We start from the raw sequence: 25,682 nt of genomic DNA on the forward strand, positions 1-25,682 counted from the left end.
AGGCTATGTCAATACATAGAAGCCATTTTAAGTGGAAAGGGCGAATGGGACGTAAGTGCACACGACGGCTACGACCCCGAGAGAGCAATAAAGGAGATTTACGGGGCTGAGAGCGACCTCCGTGATGGAGTCACTGGTGTTTTATGTTCACTGAACTGTGTTCTCTGTAAAGGTTCAGAGACCATCTCATGATGAGCCTGACTTTTTGACCCACCCATCTCTAGTTGGGGCAGAGCTTGGCTGGGTCTGTAGAGAAGACATGCAGGATGGGTGTGATGGTGCACGCCTTCAATCCCGCAGAGGCAAGCGGATCTCTGTGACTTCCAGACCAGCCAGGGCTACATAACAATATAAAACATTGAGGAAGGAGAAGGGGGAGGAGGAGGAAGAAGAGGAAGAGGAGGAGGGGGAGGAGGAGGATATGGAGGAGGGGGAGGAGGGAGAGGAAGAGGAGGAGGAGGAGGGGGAGGAAGAGGAAGAGGAAGAGGAGGAGGAAGAGGAGGGGGGAGGAAGAGGAGGAAGGGGGAGGAGGAGGGGGAGGAGGAAGAGGGGAGGAGGAGGGGGGGAGGAGGGAGAGGAAGAGGAGGAGGAGGAGGAAGAGGAGGGGGGAAAGGGGGAAGAGGAAGAGGGGAGGAGGAAGAGGGAAGGGCTGATAATGGATGCCTAGGGCTAGGGGTGGGAACTGACTTCAAGCCCATGACATGTCATTTTAAGCACAGCTGGAAAATATAAAAATTTGGGAGCTGTGAGGCTGTAAGAAGCTCAAGTCTATACTTGGAATTGATTTTAATTTAGTCGGTGCGTTGGTGCACAGTATGTCATCTTTTCAGGGATGGGGAGAAACCTCAGTGAATACAGGTTCCCTACACAAAGGAGGACCCCGTTTGCTCCCACATGAAAAGCTGGGAGCATGGGACACCTGTAATCCCCGGGCTGAGGAGTGAATCTGGAGGATCTGTGACGTTGCCCCCAGCCTTACTGATTTAGTGAGTTGTACATTCAATGAGAGATTCTGTCTCAAAACATGAGGTGGAGCGGCTGGAGAGATAGCTCAGCAGTTAAGGGCATTCAATTTCCTGAGGACCCAAGTTTGATTTCCAGCACCCATGTGAGCTTACAACGGCCAGATCCAGGGGATCCAACATCCTGTTCTGGCTACCCATGTGGATATGCACACATAGACATATACATACATACAAAAATAAAAATAAGTAAGGTAGAAAGTGATTAAAGATGATGTAGCTATTGACCTCTGGCCTCCATATTGCATGCACAATTACACATACTCTCTCTCTCTCTCTCTCTCTCTCTCTCTCTCACACACACACACACACACACACACACACACACACACACACACACACACACACGATTTTTCTTTCTTCAAGATGAAACGGCAACAGAAGCAGGAAGAAATACATGTCTATGTCTCTGGACCAAAGGTGTCAGGGAAGTCTGACCTGGGCTTCCGAGAAGGGGACGACGTTAATACTGTTCTCTACCAGGATGGTCGCAATCTCCCCTTCCAGATCACCGATTCTCCCTAAGACGCGCACAAAGTGTCCATTTGGATACACCGATGTTGTCTCCCAGGAATCAATGCGCACAACCACCCTGAAATCCTGTACAGAGGGGAAAAATACAATGTGAACCAAAGCTGGATTAAGCGGCCCAATCTGAAGCATCAAACTAACCAGATACGCAGTGCAGAGCACGCATGGGCCGACATGGCTTATTTTGCTCTCTGGCTGTCGTCCTTGCCACTTTGGATGGCCTGCTGGTATGCACACCATTGGCTGATGTTTGAAAGGAGGCATTACCTCTCTCCTTCAAACAGCTGACTGGGACAGAGTTTAGTCTGTTAAAGAAAATCAACTGTAACACATTTTTGTTAACACTTGAAATGCAAAAGGTACAACCCAATAATGTAGGATCCTAATTAACTTTTAAAACAAGTCTTGAGAGCTGGATCTCTGTGCTTACAAGCATCTCTCGAAGAGGACCCGCACCGGACAGCTCATGATCTCCCAGAACTGCAGTGCCAGGAGACCTGACACCCACTGCTGACTTGTGCACATTCCCACACACATTTACAATTAAAAATAACATAAATCTCAATAAATAAATAAAACAGTCTCAATTTCTAGTGTGGGAATTACTTTCTAATCCCTTTATAGTCTTAGGCTGCTCGTTGGCAGGAAAGACAGTATCAGTGCAAAGTGGACCTCTCCAGTGTCCAGCAACCCAGACGTCCTGGAAATGCAAAGTGCATTTAGGGTCCTAAATGGCCTCTGAGAGTCCACAGGGTAAGGGTTGGGACATTCTACTCTAGTGTCTCATTTACAAACTGCAAAGCGGTCGGCAAATTAAGTCAGCATTGCCTCCATCCTCTGCCCCAAGGAAAAGTTAATTTCTGTCTTTCTTGTTTATGACTTCTCTCTGGCGCTCCAGTCCTACACAGATAATCGATCTGTGAAGTTATAGTATATCATCCCCGCAGGACGCTCGGATCATATTTCTGTATCTTTCCCTGGAAGGAAGCTTGTTAGTGTTGGCAAACTGTGTGCATTCAAAGTTTCTGAGTTGGACAGCTGGATAATGTATGTCCTACACAGCTCTTTCTAGGACAATTTCTCCATGGCCTTCATTTATTAACCATGGACTACTTAATAGATGGTTCTTATATATTTAGAATGTTTAAAAACAGTATCTCAGAGTGCCAGATACCATCAATAATTTATTTCCTCTTATGCAAAGGAAATAAAAATGTTTCCCATTGCTGCTCCAAAGCCAGCAGAGGCAGAGGCAGAACAGAAGCGTGGGGGCAGGCAGCTACCTGGAGGGCCTCTGCTTGCTGGGTGCTGATGCGGATTTTGGGGATTCTGTAATCCCACGGCGTAACTAGGATCTTCTGAGCATTTTTGCCCTGAGACTGGACCTCTTCTTTGGATGGAAATGTCACCACATAATCTCGCCAGTTCTTTTGAAGGATGCCTACCACTCGACCTTGAGGGAGACAAAACATGACAAGGCACTAACTGGTTAGTCGTCTCCTCTCTGGGCTGTGAGAGTGGAGGGCAAGGAAGTGAACAAGAAACGTGCAGCTCCTGTTCTCGAGCACATGGCTCGATGTGTTTGAGGACCTGCTTTCTTAGCGCTTTAAATCTATTTTTTTTTAAAGGTGAATAATTAAAAAAAACATTGTCAGCAGGGTGTGGTAGTTTATGCCTCTAATTACAGCACTAGGGAGGCAGAGGCAGGAGAATCTCTGTGAGTTCAAGGCTAGCCTGGTCTACCAAGAGAGTTCCAGGACAGCCTGGGCTACATAGAGAGACTCTGTCTCAAACAAAACAGCAACAGAACACTATCAGCATTGCTTTTTTTCTGCATCCCAACATGATATTTAGAACACTCCCATCGGCCATTCTGACATCACGTCCTGGAACTCAGGCCTTGGCATGCTGGGAAAAGTCAATGGTTTCCATCCTGACTTGGTTATTGCCTGTTTGTCTTGTTTTGAGTGTGGGTCTCACCATGTAAATGTGGCTGTCTTGGAACCCATTAATTACACCAGACTGGCCTCAAACTTCACAGAGATCTGCCCCCTCTGCTTCTCAAATGCTAGAATTAAAGGCACACGCCGCCACACCCAGCTCTGTTCAATGGTTTTTTGAGACAAGGTTAGCCTCTGTCTCCTTAGTTCTGAGATAGAAGCAGTCACGAGGCCTGGCCTTTCACTTGCCTGTCCTTTGTTTCTCTCTGTAGCCCTGGCTGTCCTGGAACTCACTCTGTAGATAATAAGGTGGGACTGAGACTCAGATCTGCCTGCCTCTACCTCCCGGCCCTGGGATTAAAGGTGTGCATATCCATGTCTGGCTTTTGACTTGTCTTTAACCCTACTCTAGCCCCAGTGGGCACCAGACATGCACAGACACTCACACCCAGAGGCAAAACACACCTATACATAAAAGATTATTTTTTAAAAACACGGTGTGAGGGGCTGGAGAGATGACTGCTCTTCCAGAGGTCCTGAGTTCAACTCCCAGCAACCACATGGTGTCTCACAACCATCTGTAATGAGATCTGATGCCTTCTGGTGTGTCTGAAGACAGCGACAGGATGCTCATATACATTAAATAAATAAATCTAAAAAAAAACCAGTGTGAGGTAATACTGGATTTAGCCATTCAACAATGTATACCTATATCAGAACATCACATTATACACGATGAATATACACAATTTTCATTAAACCAACACAAAACCAGGGCAGAGTTGTACTTGGGTTGGGCTCACCTGTGGGCATGGGCTCACTCGGAGACTCGCCCGAGGCCTTGTCTTCACTGTCATTCTCACACAGGGCAGCAGTTCTTCCTTTCCACTCACTTTTGGGGAGCAGCTCCACCACCACCACATCTCCGTGGATGGAGCGGTTCCGAGCCTTTGAGCCATGGATAAGGATGTCGCTGACCAAGCCTGTGTGTAGCACAGAGAAGCTGGGAGTCAATGGCTGCCTCAGCAGAAGCAGCTTCACCAGGAGGCATTTTAAATGGACTCCATGTCAAGTCCAAACATTCTGCTGAGGCTTCCTTCTTCCAGGGGCTGGAAGAGGTGAAGTGGGCAAAGTGTCTGCCATACAAGGAACAGGAATGAGTTAGGATCCTAGAAGCCAGGGTGGATGCTGGGTGCATGTCTGCAACTCATGCACTTGGTAGACTGGAGAGAGGGGATCTTGGGAGCTCACGGGCCAGTCAGTCCAGCCAAAGGAGCAAGCCTCACAAACTGTGAGAGACCGTCTCAAAAATACGGTGGAAAGAGGTTGGGAAGATGGCTCAGCATGCCTTGTAAGCATGATAAATGAGTCCTGAACTCCAGCATCCACATAAAAGCCAGGGACATATAAACATGCAATATACTGCAACACATGCGCACACACGCGCGCACACACACGCGTGCACACACACACATGCACACACACACACATACATAAAAGTAGAGAATGACATACAAGAGATAGTCAACCTCTAGCCTCTAAAAGAGCATATAATGGTGAGTGTAACTGTATACCCTGCATACACCCCTCTCCCTCTCTCTCTCTGTCTCTCTCTCTCTCTCTCTCTCTCTCTGTCTCTCTCTCTCTCTCTCTCTGTCTCTGTCTCTCTCTCGTGTAATCTTGGTTGTCAACGTGACTGCTTTTGAAATCAATTAAACATAAGCAGTGAGATGCTCCTATAAGGGACTTCCTTGATCAGATTATTAGATTATGTGAAGCAGAAAGACCCTCCCCAAATATGGGTGGCACCTTCTGATGGGAGTCAGAAAAGGATGAGGACTTGTTTCTGCCTGCGGCCTTCACCCTCAATTGGAAGTCCAACTGCCCTGTTGCTGCAGCACCCTTCCCTGATATTAGAGCTAACTTCTCCAGGCCTCCAGTGTAGACTGAAGACCAGCAGCTCTCCAGGAATCCTCCAGGCTTCAGAACCGGGTCAGGACTGCTGAGACAGCCAGCTCATGGATGGAGCAGCTACGGTTCTCAGGTTCTCCACTGAGACTATCATGCGCGTAAGCCAACCTAGTAAGTCTCTGTTTAATATGTATGTGCATTCTATTAGTGCTGTTCCTTTAGAACACACACACACACACACACACACACACACACACACACACACACACACACTCTTTCTCTCTCTCCTGCCCAAAACAAACTTCCCTCTAAAAGGGAAGTCAAACAGCTTCTTTCTTCTTTGCTTACTTTCTGTGTAGACTACAATGGCCTCAGAGCTGTGATCCTACTGCCCCAGTTTACTGTGCCCTGGGGTTATAGGTGCCACCGTGCTTGGCTTAAATTTCTTGTGTTCTGCCAGGTTGGGGTGAACTGAGACTGGATAATGTGCTTGTACAAGGCACCGTTCCCATGTTTTTAAGTGACTACATTTGTGGACAGTCTCATGTGAGCATATCACATTTAGTGACCACTCTTCACTTCTGTTATCTTGCTTTGACTCCTTCCCGATTCCATTGTTTCCTGCGTGTACCTGAGCCTACACTGGAATCTGCTCAACCCTTTCAGGGCCCTGCATAGCCAAAGGAGTGGTCAGCATATGAACTACACACACAGGATTTGAACCGGTGGAGGGGCGGACGAACAGTTGCCATGGGAGCCATTACTACTTGGTCTCCTCCAACCCATTTTCACCATCAAGGTTTCCTCTCCCTTTTACATTTCATTTTAATTCCCTCGTTCTGTCTGAGATGTGTTTGCAGTTGAGCACACAGAGGCAGTCTAGGAATGCTTACATCACAGCCTGGGCTGCAAACTCAACTGCAACAGTTAGCAATGGGGCCTTAGACGACATGCTTCCTCTCCTTGTACAGTACACCCCAACAAACCCAAAACTAGGGCTGCAGCTGCCTGCAGGGACTAGTTTAAAATCCACAGCACGGTAAGAGTAAAACTATGGAGATGACAACCTCGTGAGAACGTAAGAGAGGATCTGGGACAAGGGCTGTGAGGGCCACCTCTGTCTGCAGATATGCACTATAATACATGCACACTGTAATACATGCACACTGTAATACATGTACACTGTATGACATGCACACTGTATGACATGCTCACTGTAATACATGTACACTGTATGACATGCTCACTGTATGACATGCATACTGTATGACATGCATACTGTATGACATGCACACTGTATGACATGCACACTGTATGACATGCACACTGTATGACATGCACACTGTATGACATGCACACTGTATGACTTGCACCTGTAATACATGCACACTGTATGACATGCACACTTAGTGATTTGAATCTTCTTATTTACTTGAGACAGAGTCTCTCTGTAGCCTTAGCTGTCTTGGAACTCTCTTTGTAGACCAGACTTATCGTAAATTCACTGAGATCCTGCCTCTGCCTACCAAGGCTGGGATTAAAAGTGTGTGCCACTATTCCCAGCTTAATTTTAGAGAATTAAAAAATAAAGTCAGAAACAGTAGACAAATAACGTAAGCAAAGCCTGGGGTTCAATTCCTAGTACTGATGCCCAGTCCCAAATAAACATAGGGGGGGGCCCTGAGCCCCAGTGTACACAGGGCTGCGTGACAATCTGTGCTTTCTTCACCGTTTACTGTCAGGACTAAAAAGTCAGAACGGAAATATGTGGCTGGTACTGAACCTGAGTCCTTGCTGCTGGCTCCTTGTAGGCGGACAAAAGCCTCTATTTGAGCTCTGTGCTTGTTGACGTTCAGAATTCCCTGAAAGCATAAGCAGAAACCAGTGTAAACAGATTTCCTCCTTGACACAGTGTTTAAAAAGTTATGAGATGATCGTATGCGTAGCAGACTGACTCCCATCTTAGCCACTGTGGTTCCTTTTCTTGAGAATACACTGCTGGCCTCTCTGCAGCTACACCAGCAGGACTGAGCATGCTTGCTACCGAGCCTTGGACTTCACTCAGCATGGTGCACTCAAGCTTCGGCCACCATGACAGACTCCTGAGTTGCCTATTAGAAATGTGAAATCCTCAGCAGAGTAGCTCTGAACCTTGATTGTGGTGGATACACAATACCACACATAGTCACACAAGTATATAGGAAATGAATGTGGGTAAAACTGTCAAGGCCGAGGAGTTACTGTATCAGAGTCCTTCCCTCAACCCCAATAGCCCCTAGGTTCTCTGTCCTGGGGAATCACAAAGAGGGGCAGGGAAGTGGCAAAGGAATAAAGTTAGATCCACAAATATGATGATGTTGCTGTCGCCTCCACACCCTCACGCAAAAGCCTGTCTTTCCCAGTGGCGGGAGGCTACCGGTTTATTTGTGTGACACTTGGGCAGCTTAGAACCAGACTGTTAAGGATTGTAGAGACATGGCTACCAAACAGCCTTAAGCTGGGCAGCTCTGCTTCCTCAAGCCTGTCCTGTGGCCAGGCATTGGACTTAGAGCCCTGGGGTGGAAGGCAAGCTGAGAAGAGAAAAAATAAGCAGCTTGTTACCGATGCCGGCCCTTCACTGCCACCATTACCTGGATGTAGCGTCCAGATTTGATGCCTGCTTCCAGCACTTCCAGGGGAAGGTGCTCCGGGTACTCTTTCCCATGGGTTTCCTGACTCTCGCTCTCCCTTTCCCGGCGAGACTGAATGATGGAATCACACAGCTCATGGGCAGCCTTTAAATCTGGCCAGAAGTTGTCCAGGTAATTCTGTGTTTAGTAATGGAGAGAGAGACACCATCGGATGCTGACTCTTCATCCCAGCACTATTTCAAAACCAAGAGGGTAAGAACACTGGCATGAAGAGCTGAGTTCAAACCCCAGCACCTACATAAAAAGTGCGGCTTGGCCTGTGCTGAGCAGTGAGGACTTAGAAGACAGGAGAATTGCTGGGGTTTGTTGGCCAATAGCCTAGCTTCAGGGTAAGTAAATTATGTCAAGGGAATAAATAAGGAATAGATAAAGCAAGACATCCAGTGTTCTCGTCTGGTCTCTGTGTATGCACCTGTACATACAGATGAACACACACAGACACACAGACACACAGACACACACCGACACACAGACACAGACACACAGACACACAGACACACAGACACACACACACACAGACACACACACACACACACACCAGGGCAATCTGTTTTTCCACGTATCTCACTACTGAACGTGATGTCTAAAAGGGCATACAGGAAAATCTCCTATTCTGCATTTTTACCTTCTTACATGTGATTTCAACTCAATTCAAGGCTAAGATGCATCCTCTCTTCTCAAATCATGAAGGAGAGAACACATCCTTCTGTGGAGGCCAGCATTTCTCCTGTTAATGGCGCATCCTCCTAAAGGTTCTGCGCACACTACCGTGAGCATGGCGACTCTGCTCCTGTCACTTAGCACCACAGTTTTGTTAGGAAACAACCTCTTCGTGAAGAATTTATCATCTTGGTTCTTTGTATCTAACTTCAAGTCCCCAAAGGAAACTCTGTGTCCCTGCTCATCTGCGCTTGCCAGTCTCTTTCTCTTCCTGCTGTCATTCACCTCTGTGGGGCCCTGGGTCACACAGCTTGCTCAAGAACTGTTCTACAAAATAAAACTGTCCTATACTACTGGACTACAAAGAAAAGTAATTCTCGAAAAAGTAGAAAAATGTAATTTTAGTCAACTGTCCTCTGTGGGAACAAGACATGATATATTGCAACAGAAAAACCAAGTGACACTGTCATTAATATCTGGCGCCCCTGGAATTCTCTGGCACTCCAGAACACATTTTTATAGCACAGTCAAGAAAATTCTATTGGCAAGCCTTTAGCAATTCATGCACACAGGAACCCTTATGGAATCTACAATTCAAAATCAAGCTGGATGTTCATAAACTGACAGGGATAATGGAGGCTGTGTCTTGGTTTTTGCATTAGAAAATGCAATCAGCCAGTAGATTTGATTGGCCAACTGGACAGACAGGCGAGACTGGCCATCTGCAGAGGGATTGACAGGCAGCCTGATCTCTTGAAAGGTTCTTTTTTTTTTTTTTTTAAATATTTATTTATTTAATGTATATTACAGATGGTTGTGAGTCACTATGTGGTTGCTGGGATTTGAACTCAGGACCTCTGGAAGGGCAGTCAGTGCTCCCAACCACTGAGCCATCTCTCCAGCCCTGAAAGGTTCTTAAGACATAGGAAGAAGGTATTGCTATGACAGCCTGAAGCAACTGCCACTGATAAAATGACGTGCTGTGACCCGATAGCCTTCATATAAAAGATGCCACATCTTAATTCCTTCCAGTGCTCACACACTATCCCAGTGTGGAAGAGCAAGGGAAGCTGACCTCAAGACTGGGCTGAGGGCTAGGGAAGTGGCTCAGTTGGTAGGATGCCTGTCTGCAATGTGTGACGCCACGGGAAGAGCAGAAGTCCAAGTTCATCCTTACCAGCACAGGGAGGTCTGCCTGGTAAACGCTGCCTTGGGGGAAAAGCAGATTTTATGTATATGTATGTGTATATGTATATGTATATGCATATGCATATGTATATATACAAGCAGGGAGGGAAAGAAAGAGAGACGGAGGGAGATTAGATTTAAAACACTTGGCCTTTGTGTGTGTTGGATTAGCAGTTATATATCTCTAGCAGACAGAAATCTGAGAGGCAGTTTGACAAGTGGCTAAAAGCTTCAGAGCCTGATTCTAGACTCCAATTTCAGCTTTGCCATTTAGCAGAGGATGCCTGTGGGCAGGTGACTTAGTTTCTCTGTGTTTCATTGATCTTACTAGTAATGGAATACTGACTTGCCTCGATGAGTTGTTCCAAGAATTGAAGGAAATGACACACTTATTTATATTACTATTAAGTAACATATTTACCCTTGCCATGGAAACATGTTGGGTATTGTTAATGGGGGAAGAAACAAATAAAACTAGTATTTTGTAGGTATAAACATGAAACCATGGGCAACTTTAATATTAGACCGCCATCACTATACTAGCATCACCTGTGGAAACCACACACATGACTTAGGGGCTGCAATATAGGTCAGTGGTGGTACATGCTTAGCATGGTGAGGGCCTAGGTTCAACCCTGATACTAACACACATGCACGCGCGCACACACACACACACACAGGCACGCATAACCATGCCAACACATGTAACACACAATACAAACACATGCACACACAGCAGTTTACTGGTAAAGAGGCTGGGCTGCTCTTGAGCTCTGTGTTCCTTTTTTGATTAATTTATTTATGTGTATGAGTGTTTGTGTGTATGTAAGCACATGCCTGGCGCTTGAGGAAGTCAGAGGGTCCATGTGGGTGCTGGGAACTGAATTTAGGTTCTTTGTGAGAGCAACAAGTGCAAGTGCTCCAAACCACTGAGCCATCTCCCCAGCTCCCAGTGTGGACCACTTTGGAGTCCTCCTTCTGTTGTCACCCCCACCCCCTGCCACCATCCCCAGCTCCCAGTATGGACCATCTTAAAGTCTTCCCTTCTGTTGCGTCCCCCTCCCATTTTTCCCCCTCTCATTTTTTATTTGTTTGTTTCCAGACAAGGTTTCCCTGTGTAGTCCTGGAATTCACTTTGGTAGAACAGTCTGGCCCTGAACTCAAGAGATCCACCTGCCTCTGCCTCCTGAGTGTTGGGATTAAAGGTGTGTGCTGTCACACCCAGCTCCTCTTTCTTCTTTTATGAGACAAATTCTCACTCTGTAGCTCAGGCTGGTCTCAAACTTTCAGTAAGCCTCCTGCCTCAGCACCTCTAGTATTGGGATTACAGGTGTGAAGTCTATTTTCTCTTTTCTGTGTTGCCAAAGGATCTAGACTAAAGGTGTGTGTGTGTGTGTGTGTGTGTGTGTGTGTGTGTGTGTTTGTGTGTATGAGTCTGTCCACATTAGCCTGTGTGTGTGAGCGTGCACGTGTGACACTGGAAATACCTTGAAAGAAATTACAAATACGCCTTCTGTTTCGCTTCCATACTGCTGAATGGCCTCTTCGTCTTCTGTCACCATAACGATGGGCATCCTGTCCTCGCAGTGGTGGTAGTACCACACAGCTGAGTTGTATATGCTCCTGGGACAGCAAAGGGTGGTAAGCATCCCAGGCACGACACAGAATGTCACACTTGGTGACATTGTCATCTTGTGTCCATATGTAGCTAATCATTCTTTCTTCCTTTTGCTCTTTCTTTACACAACAAATACTTCCTGGGTATCTACTCTAGATAACCAGGGGCCGGACCCCTATGGGACAAGAAGTAACCAGAAAGCACCTCCCATCTCTTCTTCCTAGAAGTTCAGTCCCCAGAGCAACGTTTTCAGTTTCCCCACTCTGTCACTTTGTAACACTTTCTAACTGGAGGCTGAGCTACAGGGCACAGGGGAATGACAGCAGCAATAAGGAAGAGGAGGAACAGTATCCAGCTGAGAGAAAACCCAGTTTCACCTGGCAATCCAATAAGACCTGACAGGAAACCACGTGATAAGCCTGGGATATCCCCCAAAAGCTTTAGTCTGGGTCTGGAGAACTGGTTCAGGACTGTACTGCGTTCTCAGTGAAACACAGATTCAAAGGTCCATTCTGCAGTCTCTGTCCCTTTCTATAGGCCTGTGGCGCTCACACTCCAAAGACCCTTGGAATCAACACCCAGGGGCACTTAGCTAAGAGCCTGGGATCTTACGTTGGGCCACCTTGTGAGGTGTTCTACAGGGCTTCCCCGAGGCTCCAGCAGGTGTGGCTGAGCCTCCTTGCCCACTTTAGCCTCACATCCCCCACTGCTCCCCATCTTACTGCCATCACTTCTGCTCCTGCTCTGGGGAACCACTCTGCAAGTGTTCCACACCCAAGCGCTTGCTTCATGTACTTCTGGGCAGACCTGAACTAAGCCACTGCATTTTCTAGAACAGTTCCATTTGGCGAGACTGGCTGAGGACATTAAACTGAACAAGTCATCGAAAGGCTTCAAAGGTAAGCCTACACCACCGGTAGGACCTACCAGTTCTTGCTCTGGTCTAGGAGTCTCAGGCTGGGGCCCTTCATCCTCCACAACCCCAAATTTAACAATTATGTATTCAGATGCCACTCTTAAAACACTGTGCTTACCACAGTCTGGAATAGCTGTGCCGTACTTTGTACACAGCAATTCTGAGGAGCCATAGATGAGGAAACTCAAGAGGACCCTATGAAGAGTAAGGTAAGTGGGGGCGCACCTGGTCTGCCACTTCTCCATGGCTTCCCCCTTTTCCCGGGGGAGGTAACAGTGCTGCTGGAACTCGTTAGCAAAGAGAACGCAGTCATGGCGAGCATCCTTCAGGAGGTTTCGCAGTTTGTTATACTGTCTGCAACACAGGGGACAGAATAAATCTAACTCAGCAGGTACTCATCTCCTGACAACTCCTGCCAAGGATCAGAACAGATGAGGCTTCTCAGAGTGAGAGATAGATTGCTTAAAACCCAAGAAACGTCCTAGCACTGGGGAGACTGAGGCGGAAGGACCATGAGGCTGAGGGTGGTTTGGGAGACATAGTGAAAGTCTGTCTCAAATAATGGCTGGGAAGATGGCTGAGCAGGCAAAGTGCTTGTCACACAAGCATGAGGACCTTCATTCAACCTTCCCAGAACCCGAGTAAAGCCAGGTGAGATCATTTGATGGCCTGGTGCTCATACTGGGAAGTTGGGGGCTGGAAATGGGGAAAGCTCCAGAAGCTGGCCTGGCCGTGCAGCGGTGGACAAGAAATGCTGTCTGAAACAGAGTGAAAGGCAAAGAGCAGAAGGCAGGGCTGTCCTCTGACCTCCATGCACACTATGACATGCATGGGTGCTCTAGCACACGCACACACACACACACACACAGGTATACATGCACACACCTGGAAAGCATTGCTACTTACTGGCTTTGGTGTACTTGCTGTTAGTGGTTCTCAGTTTTGCCTGTTAGCTGCCAGCACTCTGGGAAGGCTCATTAATTAGTTTGCAGAGGAATTAGACTCCTTCTCCTGCTTTCCCTCAGAGATGCCTGGCCATTTTACCACACAGCTACATTATCTCCCCTACTACAGCTATATCACAGAGGCAGGTAGAGCTTGGCACCTTTGTTTTGATCCCCACTTTTTTTTTTTTTTAAAGATTTATTCATTTATTATATATAAGTGCACTGTAGCTATCTTCAGACACACCAGAAGAGGGCATCGGATCTCTTTACAGATGGTTGTGAGCCACCATGTGGTTGCTGGGAATTGAACTCATGACCTCTGGAAGAGCGGTCGGGTGCTCTTAACCGCTGAGCCATCTCTCCAGCCCTTGATCCCCACTTTGTTGGCAAATGAATTAGTGCATTTCCTTTTAGCTGGCAGGCCTAGCAAAGGTCATGTAGAGTAAATACGTTTAAGGGTTTATCTGTGAATTATATTTATGCAGCTTCCATGATTTAATAAAGTAGAGATAGACCCATCTGTCAGACAGTTAACAGAAAGTATAAGTTTTCCCAGTCAAGAGCCTTCTAGCAGGGCTGGAGAGATGGCTCAGCGGTTAAGAGCACCCGACTGCTCTTCCAGAGGTCCTGAGTTCAATTCCCAGCAACCACATGGTGGCTCACAACCATCTGTAAAGAGATCTGATGCCCTCTTCTGGTGTATCTGAAGACAGCTACAGTGTAATTATATAGAATAAATAAATCTTAAAAGAGCCTTCTAGCAATGTAATGTGAGCTGGAACCAAGCCCAAACAGCAAGTCTGCCACGTGTCAGCTTCTAAGAAAGAGCTTTCCTAGGACCTGTAACCAGGAGATTACAGAACACGTTCAGGCATACTCAGGCAGTTAGGTTAAAGGGAGTGGGTTGGGTTGTTGGTTTTGCAGTGCTGGTACTCACTCTGGTTATTTGTGGACAAATGATCACTCTAACAGCCTTCCTTCTGCAAGTGTGTGCCCCCCTCCTAGGCAGGGTGGAGAGGGTGAACTCTGCTGCCCCTGTTGCACTGAATGCCTTAGGAGACACCATCTAGACAGCCAGGGCCGCACCCGCAGCGGCCTGACTACAGCAAGCAAAGCAGCTCTTCTGACCAGATGAAAATCAGAGCTGCCACATGATTCAGCAAGCTCTAAAAGAGAGCACCAGGGACTGTGACGCAGCTCAGGGTGGAACACTTGCCTAGCATGCAGGGGCCCTGGAGTGAACCCTGAACCCTGCTGCATAAATAAGCACACAAATGAATAAAACCCAACAAACAAAAAGGGGGTTCAGATGGATATCTGGGCACCTGTGCTCACAGTGGCACCGTTTACAGCAGCTAAAAGGGGGACACAACTGAATGACAAGAAATACATATCCAACGTCAATGTTGCTTGGCCTGAGAAATGGGGATTCTGACACATGCTGTCCCATAGGCGAATTAGAACACAGGGTAAGTGGTATCCAGTCACAAAAGGACAAACATTGTGGATCCAGCTATGTAAGACATGGAGAGTAGATACACAGAGGCAGAAAGCAGGCTTGTTACTAGGGGTTGGGGTCAAGGACAGAGATGTGGCATTTACGTAGTACAAACTTTCAGTGCGGAGATGAATTCTGAGCTTAAGGGTGGTGGACAGCACACAGTGGTGCCAACAGACACACTGCCACCAAACTATACACTTAAGAATTAAGGAAATATCAATTTTTATTTTCTTTAAGGCAAGTTCTCACCCAGGCATGGCTGCACATGACTTTAATCCCAGCACTCAGGAGGCAAAGGCAGGCAGATCTCTGATTGTGAATCAGAGGCCGACCTGGTCTATATAGTGAGCTCCAGGACAGCCAGGGCTCTGTGAGAGACTCTGCCTCAAGCAAACCAACCAACCAACCAACCAACCAAACAAACAAACAAAAAACCCTACAGTACTCTGGAGTCAGGCAGGCAGATCACTGTGAGTTTAAGGCTAGCCTGGTCTACAAAGTGAGTTCCAGGACAACCAGGTTATAAAGAAAAACTGTGTTGTGAAAAAACAAAAACCAAACCAATCAACCAAGCAAACAAATGACAGTCTCACATAGCCCAGGATCATGCCAACCACTATGCAGTGATCTTCCTGCCTTCCCCTACCTGGTTTACGTGGCACTGAGGACCAAATAAGGCTTTGTGTATGCTTAATAAACACTGCACAATTGGGTTAAATCCCTACCCTCCAAAAAGCTGCCTTTTACATGTATATACGTATATGTGTATGTGTGTGTGTATATATATATATATATATATATATATATATATATATATACACACACACACACACATATATATATATATATATAATGAAAATTTTAAAAAGAGCTATGTTACTTTGCAAACAAGCAAACAGACAAGCAACCTCCCACAGACTCCCTCACTTCATGGAATAAATTTGTGAAAGGACAGGGGAGGGCTGGTGTGGCTTTCTGGGGCAGGCCTGAGACCTAAGGTACAAATGGAAGGAAGGCAGAGAAGCAGCCCGAATGTGATGAGTGGGGACAGAGCATTGAGGCAGCGACACATTGCTCCACTCTGTCCTCAGCACCTAACCCATAGCAGGGCCATGAGGAATGCAGGGTCAGCACCTGTGTCAGCATTGATGCAGGCCAGGATTTGGGGCCTGAATGAACCGCCACCTTCAGAGTCCTGTTACCTCTGCCAGCCATACACACATCACCTTCACCTTATTTATTTATTAATTTTTGAGACAGGCTCTCCCTATGTAAACCAGGTTGGCCTTGAACTCACAGAGCTGAATCTTCCTCTGCCTTCCAAGAGCTGGGATTAAAGGCTATGCCAGCATATCTGGCCTTACCTTCATTTTAAATTGCATTTGATATTGTGTGTGTATGATGAGTGTGGGGACGTGTGCATGTCACAAAGCACGTGCGGAGGGCAAAGGACAGCCCATGGAGCTGGCTCACTCCGTCCACTTTATGAGGGTCTGTGTGCTTTCTTTGGTCAGCTGGATAAAGGAAATGAACAACGGCAGGAGCGTACTGATGGGGAGGACAGGGACTCAGCAGTGAATCACTCTGAGTGTAACAGTCAGGGCTTCTTGGAGATGTGTGGCTTGTGGTTGTAATTTAGTAGTGCACACATACAATACAGTCATAACTTCTGCAGTCAGGAATCAGGCAGACAGCAGCCTGTGTGAAGCCAGCACAGAGACGCCTCAAAGCACCTTGGACAAAGCAGTGGCAGTCAAGATCTTCAATCTTAAGCGTGCCGGTCTTAGGCCAGAGCCAGTGGGGCATGGTTTTGATCATGAGAGGTAGGAAGACTAGACTTCCCAGCTCATCTTTGGCTACAAGGAGTTTAAGCCAGACTGGGCTACATGAGATTCTCTTAAAACAAGTTTCAGTCAGACAGGCTTAGATTTTTTCCAAACTTTTGTCAACTTAATGTTTCAAACCATTTCCTGAATATGGTTAAACTAACTTCTTTAGACTGAATTTTGGGGATGGGGACAGGAAGGGAGAGGCACATCATCTTGCTATGTTGCCCAGGCTAGCTGTGAACTCTTGGGTTCAAGTAAGCCTTCCATCTCAGCCTCCAAGTGCTGGGCCTGCAAGGTCGTGGCACCGTGCCAGGCTTGATGGCTTTTTACTATTTTTATTTGATGGGGCTTTGCCTACAGATGCAGCACCTGCCTCTGCTGGTGACACCCTTGGAGGGCCAGCAAAGAGAAGAACTGGGGAAGTGAGCTCAGCACTGCCTGCCTTCACTGGGCTTGGCAAGGCCACACACGGGTCTCCTGGACCTACTTTCAGGTGCAACATTGCACATTTACGTCTCTAGTCCTGTTAGCCAATCATGGACTTCATAGATTACATTTTGGAGTATTTCAACAGTCGTTGTGCTACAATTGGAACCATAAAAATTATATTCATTTACTTTGTGCTCAGGTGCACGCTCATACATGGAGGTCGGAGGACAACTTACTGGAGTTAGTGTTCTCCTTGTATCATCTGTGTCCCAGATGTGACCTCAGGCTGTCAGTATTATAGAATTGTAAATGTGTTCCCATAGTCCCTGGTTTATTAAGGAATTGGCTCTGGGACCCTCAGACTACCACAGTCTGCAGCTGTTCAGGTTACAGACATAACATGGCCATGGGAGAGCTGGAGAGGTGGTTGTGGGACAGTAAAGGCACCCTGTGTTCCGGGTTGAGGAGGCTTGAACCCCAGAGACCTTGAAAGGGACGGTAGGCGTTTCACCTCACCCCCCAGGAAACTAGGCCCGTCACTAGCCCAAAGCCCTCCATAGATTTGTGATCATCAGTCACGTAAGGAAGTGACTACAGGTCATGTAGGCTCAAGACAGATCTCCATTATAATGAGGTACCTAAAGGCCTAGAAGCTTAGCCAATGAATTTCCCTTCTAGACACTCCTCCCTAAGGTATTTAATCTCAGGCCTACTCTGAGAAGTGGGGTACAGTTTTACTCATCCACTTTCTGCCATGACAATAAATGTCATAAAACCATGGACTGTTTCTTTTCATCGGGATCCGCCGTGGGGAGCCACAGAGAAGGCCTTCGCCTCAGAGCCTCCGTCTAATTTCCTGAAGAAAGCCTCCCTGCACCGCTCCCAGTGGTGGCCGCCACAAGCTCAAGCCAGCACCAAGCCAAGACTCTTGTGTCCAGCTTCCAAAAGCGGTCTGTAGGGTTGGGGATTTACCTCAGCGGTACAGCGCTTGCCTAGCGAGCACAAGGCCCTGGGTTCGGTCCTCAGCTCCGAAAAAAAGAAAAAAGAAAAAAAAAAAAAAAGCAAAAAAGCGGTCTGAGCCCTGTGGTGGAGCAGATGTGGAGGTTGTGTGTGTGTGTGTGTGTGGGGGGGGGCAGACATCAAACCTAAAGCGGTTAAGACAATTTGTTGCTCTTGCATAGGACCTGGGTCTGATCCACTCAACCACAGGGTGGTTCATAACCATCTAGATCATAGACTGGAACCTTTCTTCTTTGTGAGTTAGTGACCTCAGGTAAATTTATCACAGTAACAGAAAACTGGCTAATACGGCAGTCTGTCCGCAATGCTGACTAAAATCAGTGCTGCCCTTTTAGAGGCCACAGACACCCCAGGATTTGTGTAGAGTCCTCTGTCTTCTCCTTAAGTGTCCTATTTCTGTCTGGTTATCTGAGACAAAACCTTAGTGCTAGCTTTGGCACCGCCTCCTCCCCATCACACATCTAAAATCATTACTAAGTCCTATAAATCATAATTTAAAAAAAGCCAGGCATGGTGGCATATATCTTTAATATTAGCACTTGGGAGGCAGAAGGATCTCTGTGAGCTTTAGGCTAGTCTGGTCTACATAGTGAGTTCCAGGCCGGCCAGAGCTATAGAGAGACCCTGTCTCAATAGGTAGATAAAGAAACCTGAGTCCATCAAGCAGTTCTCATCCCCATTGCCCCCAGCCTCTGACAACCACTAACCAATTATATGTATGTATGTATGTATGTATGTATGTATGTATGTATGTATGTATATATATATACATATATATATATACACACACACATATATGTATACACACATATTTGTTTTATTTGCCTTATGTGAGTACACTGTCATTCTCTTCACACATATAAGAAGAAGGGGTCAGATCCCATTATAGATAGTTGTGAGCCACCATGTGGTTACTGGGATTTGAACTCTGGAAGAGCAGTCAGTGTTCTTAACCTCTGAGCCACCTCTCCCTCTATCTCTATTTTTGTCTATTCAGGACATCTTATATAAATAAAAGTATATGATTAAATTTTTCAATCTAGTCGATTTAAATAATTTGTGTGTGTGTCTGTGTGTGAGCCTGTGTGTGTGGCACAGAACAAACGCTGGAGATCTGAAGAAATCTTGTAGGAATTAGTTCTCTCCTTCTACTATGTGGTTCAGGATTAAAACCAGGTTGTCAGGCTTGGTGGCATCTTGCTGGTTCCAACATATACATCTCTTATGTATATATGTATATAGGTGGCTTCTTTCAGTTAGCATAATGATTTCAAGGTTGATGCAAGTGGTAAAATGTTCAGTCCTTTTTATAGCTGAATAATACTCTATTTTATGGATCTACCATGTTATTTTAAATATTACCAGGTGAAGGCCACTTGGGTTGTTGTTACACAAATTAAGCTGTTGGATCAGTGAGAGAGTTCAGTAGATAAAATGTCCTACTGTGCAGACCTGATAACCTGAATGTTGTCACTTACACATGGCACACACATCACACACACAAACACTGGAGTACACACACACACACACACACACACACACACACCATTTAAAATTAAAAGAACCCACAAGAAATATCTGTAGTGTTTTCAGTTTCAACATGGATGTACTTCCAGTTGCCATGGTTACAGATATACTTTCTCCAGTTCCCATGGTTACATTCTTAGGAAATATTGATTCCTACCTACTGAACAAGTCTTGGGAACACCTATTTCCACCCATAGCTAAGCTGCCAGTATCCTCACTATAGTTTAGAGATGGTTTGAATGTGTTCTCTATTGCACTGAAATTTCATCCCTTTCGTGAGATATTCAGTGTAGAAAGTCAAATTCCTGTGCATAAAGGCAGTGATTCTGGGAAGTAGTTTAGCTAGAATTGAAACGTTATCAAGTAGATGAATGCTGGTGGCTTTACACCAAGGAGAAAAGTAACCTTCCTCAAGTGTCTGTTACAGTGATTAATACAAAAGAGGCTAATGCAATACCCCATCTGTAACACAGTGACAGCCTCCAGCCTTCCTTCCTCCAGGATTCTTTTCAAACAAATCCAGTAATCTTTTAAAACAAGAATCTGTTATCATGCTACCCTGCACAAAATCCTTCCTTGACCTCCAAAGCCCGTGAGGCCTTCCATCTGACCAAGTGTCCCTTCAGTTCTTAGAGTGTACCACATGTCCTCCTCATGGATGCTTGGCCAGCAGTCTCCTTTCCTAGAAAGCCTTTTCCCGTCCTGGTGTCCTCACCAGCATCCGTAAGTGCTCACTTAGCAAAGCCCTCCCTTGTCCACTGGTTGGCTGGGACTCTGCTACAGCCATGTCCTGTACTTGGGAAAGTCTGCTACAGGTGTGGCTCTATGTCTGTTGGAGAGAGTACCTGAGCTTGTCTGTCCTCTCTCAGGACTGCATCTACCTTTGCTTACTGCTGTGTTCTCAGTCCTAGCACTCTCTGAACAAACATCTGGATGAGCAAATATGCATCTGAATGCATGAGAGTGTGGAGAACATCATAGAATTATTGAGTGTCCTTCCATTGAATAAGCACCTGAGGACGGCTGGGTGACAGGTATGACAGGTATTCTCAACAACCAAAGCTTGACATTATTCAGTTGTTCTCTACAATTTATTTATGAGAACAGGTGTTCTCTGCGTTGGTATTCCTGAGATCAACATAGAAAACCACACAACACGATTACAGGTTACATCTCTCTGTTGTAAAATGCAACTCTGATCACTTCATTAAAATAACACCATCTATCACATTGCCTGGGAGCCAATCCCCTGTGCATTCATGTTCCATACCTCAGGGCACTTCATTTAAATGGAAACCATCTAGAAATAACAGATCTGACTGTACGAAGAATGAATGCTTTTGCCTGTCTTTGTTTCTCACACAATGCAATATAACAATAGTTTACAGAGCACTTGGACTGGTTTAGGTGTTTTAGTAACCTAGAGATGATTTAGAGCCTACAGGACAGTGAGTGAAGATTATTTGCAAACACCATGCTATTTAAAACACAAAGTATAACTTTTATTGGAGGAGGATGGGTACGGGTGGAGGTCAGAGGACAATTTGAGGGGTTGGCTCTCTCCTTCCACCACGTGGACACTGAGGTTTGAACTTAGGCTTGGTGGCAAGCTCCTTTACACATTGAGCCACCTTGTTAGTCCAATACAGTTTTATTTAAAAGTTTAAATTAGACTTATTGATTTTATATCTGACTATTTTGCTGAACATATGCATGTATAGCATGAAAATGGTTGGTGCTCATAGCTGTCAGAAGAGGGAGGGCATTGGATCCCCTGGAACTGGAGTTTTAGATGGCTGTGAACCACCTTGTTGTTGAGGGGATCAGACCTGGGTCCTCTGCAAGAGCGACAAATGGTCTGAACTGTAGGACCACCTCTTCAGCTCTCCCATGGCCATTTTATGTCTGTAACCTGAACAGTTGCAGACTGTGGTAGTCTTAGGGTCCCAGAACCAATTCCTTTAATAAACCAAGGGACTATGGTAATACATTTACAATTTTACAATACTATGCTGTTTATTAAATTTAGGGGTTTAATTTGCTTTTAAAGCTTATTAAGTACTTAAAAAGGCTATAAATAGATTTATAGCTAAACACCAATACAATTATGCGTGTTTGTTTGTGCAGACAGAGTCTCATTTAGTCTGTACTGGCTTTAAGCTTTCCGAACAACAGAGACTAACATAGAACTGAACCTTCTACTTAACAATGTTGGGATTACAATTATGCCTGGCTCTTGGGTATAAGGAGACCCATTTCCTGCTAGAAACAGGGCTGGTACTGTTGCCATTTGAGTAAGCCTATATCCTGGCACTTGGTTTACCTTAAAGCCACTGACAGTGCAAGCTGACCAAGTGCTCCTTTTAATGAAATATCAGGAGGGTGGGGCCTACTTGCCGGTTTTCCACCCTTTGCTTTCTCCTATAGAATCCTAAGACACAGGGTAAAGCAAAACAAAACCCAATGCTGGGAGCTCTTCATCAACTTAACTACTAAAACATTCAGGAGAAAGGACATTTAAATTCCAACTCTTTGCTTTCGGTTGTCCCAGGAATTGGTTTTCAAAACAATCCTAATATTAAAAACGTTTTAGAAAACAGAGGTTGAAGCGGATTGCGGTGCATGAGTGAGCCGAACGGTAACAACAAATTGATTTTAGCAAAAGAAATTGAAATATGACACCTGCAGCAGTGTTTAAACCTGGCTGTGTGTAAACGTCTATATGTCTGTGTCTAAATAAAACCAACTTCAAGCTTATTTTAAAATATTCAATTTGAAAAAAAAAAACCACGTACATTCTAGCTAATGTATATTTTTTCTGAACTGAGCATAAGGACAATTTATCATTTTCATACACAAATAAAGAAAACTTTTATCTTTTACTACCAAAGTCTGAAGAAACCAAAACATCTTAAAAAACAGAATAAATACAGTTTCTGCTTGTTAAATAACTTGGGGTGCTGAGGGTTTGGGAATATAATTCTAACGTGCTATTCTCAGAGTCGGATCATAAAAGTTCAGATCGTAAAAGTTTCCAAATATTAAATGAAGCCAAACTGTATTTTAGGGCATTTTCACAAAAAGGGGTAATACCTCTTTCACTTAGGTACAAGGCAAGTATTTTAAACTGGTCCAATTAGAAATGTTTTGTTCCGCAAATACAATTACTGTGGCTGATAGTTACAGGACTAATCTAAAAATCAGAATGAGCTATTTTTTAATTTCGTTGAATAAATCACTGGAAGTACAGTTTGCATCTACAATAGAGGAAGATAAGACTTAAATGTATTCTTTTCCAAAGAAAGGAATGCTCCTGAAACAATCTACCTATGAATAATATTAAATAATATACATCATTGGCAAAATTAAAAAGAAGACAAGATTGTGCCACCCGTAAAAATGTAAACCAGATGCCAATTCACCATAGAATCCTAACTATGTCCATCCTGGGGATACTGCAGTTTATTGATCTACAGCCAGATCTTTTGGCCAGGTGTTGAAGCACACATATAAAATGTTACTGCATTCCTCACCAGCAAAGAGAATACCAAATTAGTTTCAAAAATCCTTTCTGTCAAAATAATGAATTCCTCCTCTTTCCCTCTAACAAAGGACCTTTTCTAAAGGGGGCTGGGGAACCTGTACTATAAATAAATAAATAAATAATGCAAAACAAATACCTCCGGCCTCTCTGATGCTGCACAGCTTGACAAGCCGTTTGCATGAAAATAATTCCCTTCAACTCAGGGAACTCCAGGACCTCAAGGTAATCCTGGACAACTTTCCAGTCTGGGATCACATAATGAGTCACTTCAGCAGACAAGAGCTTCCCATCTGAAACATAATTCAGAGTGGAAGCGATTAGGTAACATTTTCAAACCTGGTTTATGACTATTTCAATGTCGCAGTGCTCCCGGTGTGCAAAATAACTTCTCATCTTAATTTCACCTTGAAGTTTTTAAAAGACAAGACAAATCTAGTTTGGTAGAGGCTCAAAGTTCAGATTCATTGCTTCCCCCTCCCCTCAGCTGTGATTAAATACAAGCCCAACATGGTTTATGCTGTTGCCAGTACTTCTTTAAGAGGATGACTGATATTTTAAAAACAAGTACATCCTTGGAAGAAGCTAAATTTCTACTAAGCCGTCACAGCAAGAGTGCACATGTGTGTGTGTGTGTGTGTGTGTGTGTGTGTGTGTGTGTTAATCACTTGTATGTACCTAAAAATTCCAAGGATGTTCTGTTTGAAGCTTCTGAACATGGCTACACTGTTCTAGGATTGAAAGAGAAACATACTAGAAAGGCTGTGCTATACAATCCATGGGCAGCGGCAGGGTTTCCACTCAACTGACACCTGCTTGGTCAAGCTGCGACCTCGATTATGTATTCTGAAAAGACCTCCTCAGGTTCATCTCCCCGGGGGTAACAAACAGCAACATGCTGCCTGAAAATCGGGGAAAGTCTAGCTCCCAGCATTCCCCAGCCTAAGTCCCTAGTCCTAAGATAAAGAGGCTGTCATGCTGGAGAGTCTGCGTACTGGTAGGAGCAGAGCAGGCAATGCCAAAAGTCCAGCAGTGAGCTCAGGAGCAATGCCAGTAGCTACTTTTGGGAGAAAGAAGGTGCCTACGCCCTCAGGTCCCCAGGAAAAACCGAAGCATCCGGTGCCTGCAGGCTCTCGGGCCTCCCATTTGACCCGGCCATTACAGTGGGCTGGTCCTGAGAGGAGCGCCCCTGAAGCTGCAGGCCGGTGCTGTCTGCTTCCGATCACTAGGAAGGACGACCGGACGCACTGCGGACGCTCCAGGGCGTCTCCTGGGCTGCCCAGACTGCTTTGCTCGCTTCGGCTGCCTACGGTCCGCGAGGGTCTGGCTCCGCCCTTGACGCCAGCCCAAAGCCGCCCTTGCTCCACAAGCTGCGGCTCTCCGGTCTCGTTGGGTCCGGCTTCCTTCACTAGGGCCCGGCCACCCTCGCTCCTCAGGCCTCAGCTCCCTTTACTCGCGCCCAGCCGCCCTCGCTACGTCAGGCCCCAGCCTCCCTTGTTCCTTTGGTCCCGGCTTCCCTCGCTCTTCGAGCCCCAGCTTCCCTCTCCGGTCCCAGCCTCCCTCCCTCGCTCCTCTGGCGCCGGCCTCCCTCTCGGATCCGGGCCTCCCTCTCTCCTCCGACCCTCCCTCTCTCCTCCGACCCCGGCCTCCCTTGCTCTTCCCGCCCCGGCCTTCCCGGTCCATCCCGGCCCTGACCGTTGCGGCAGGTGGCAGGTTGCGGGCACAGGGGGCTGTTGCAAGGTACGCTGGGCCGCAGATAGTGTTCGCGCACGATCCTCAGCGTCCGGCCCTGGAAGGTCCTCAGCAGCAGCACCTTCTCCCGCTTCTGCAGCATGCTGGCGGCGTCGCCCGGCACAGTGGCCGGGAAGCGGCGGGCGGCAGGTGGAGGCGAGGCCGAGGCCTGGGGCCCGCCCCTCCGGCCTGGCCGGGCAGGCGGCGGCTTTTGGGTTCCCGCTACCGGGAACGACCTAGCCTACACTGAGGAAACGCCTGGCCCAGCCCTGCCTGCACCTTTGACTCCTCTCTTTGCCTTAGTTGCCCCGGGGCGGGAAAAGTGTAGATAAACTGTTTACCCAAAGAATCAGCGGGTAAGACGGTAGTCTGTGGCAGCTAGTCTAAAGTTCCCTTGTGAAAAGATTATTTTTACTTTCTTTCTACCCACAGGCCGGTGTGGGAAGGGCTTGCCATATTAACAGAGGTAATAACTATTGAGTTTTTTCATCCTTATTTTTGCAATATCTGAAAGAATTGAAAGGCTCAGCAAAAAAATACTGGTAACCCTGCTAGCCAAACCTGGTTTTCCCCTTCAAAATATGCTTATTTTAAATTTTAATGCATGTAAATATTCAAACACTACAGATAAAATGAAAACCAGTCCTTTGGGGTAAACACTGTATAACTTTTATAGCGCTG

The 25,682-nt window shown here is 46.1% G+C and overlaps 1 protein-coding gene across 11 annotated transcripts in view; it reads right to left on the reverse strand.

Moving 5' to 3' along the window:
- Dis3l (DIS3-like exosome 3'-5' exoribonuclease) overlaps positions 1–25,219 on the reverse strand; it is a 36,332-nt gene extending 11,113 nt beyond the window's left edge. For 2 of the 11 annotated variants that reach the window (XR_015626782.1, XM_087562787.1), the window contains exons 1-9: positions 24,266–24,869; positions 23,410–23,563; positions 12,702–12,830; positions 11,430–11,565; positions 8,035–8,211; positions 7,188–7,266; positions 4,297–4,476; positions 2,837–3,006; positions 1,461–1,622 (exon numbers count right to left, since the gene is read on the reverse strand). Coding sequence is in view for 7 of the 11 variants with exons in the window: in XM_087562787.1 (XP_087418913.1) it covers positions 1,461–1,622; positions 2,837–3,006; positions 4,297–4,476; positions 7,188–7,266; positions 8,035–8,211; positions 11,430–11,565; positions 12,702–12,830; positions 23,410–23,453 (1,077 nt within the window). In the remaining 4 variants the exon portion in view is untranslated. Of the gene's footprint in view, positions 1–1,460; positions 1,623–2,836; positions 3,007–4,296; positions 4,477–7,187; positions 7,267–8,034; positions 8,212–11,429; positions 11,566–12,701; positions 12,831–23,409; positions 23,564–23,948; positions 24,870–24,965 lie in introns of those variants that run through there. The other 9 variants (XR_015626785.1, XM_087562789.1, XR_015626781.1 and 6 more) reach the window with 8 other exon arrangements.
- Positions 25,220–25,682: the final 463 nt, after the last annotated feature.

The sequence above is a fragment of the Rattus norvegicus genome, chromosome 8 (genome assembly GCF_021556685.1).
Source record: "Rattus norvegicus strain SHRSP/BbbUtx chromosome 8, alternate assembly SHRSP_T2T, whole genome shotgun sequence".
NCBI lineage: Eukaryota > Metazoa > Chordata > Mammalia > Rodentia > Muridae > Rattus > Rattus norvegicus.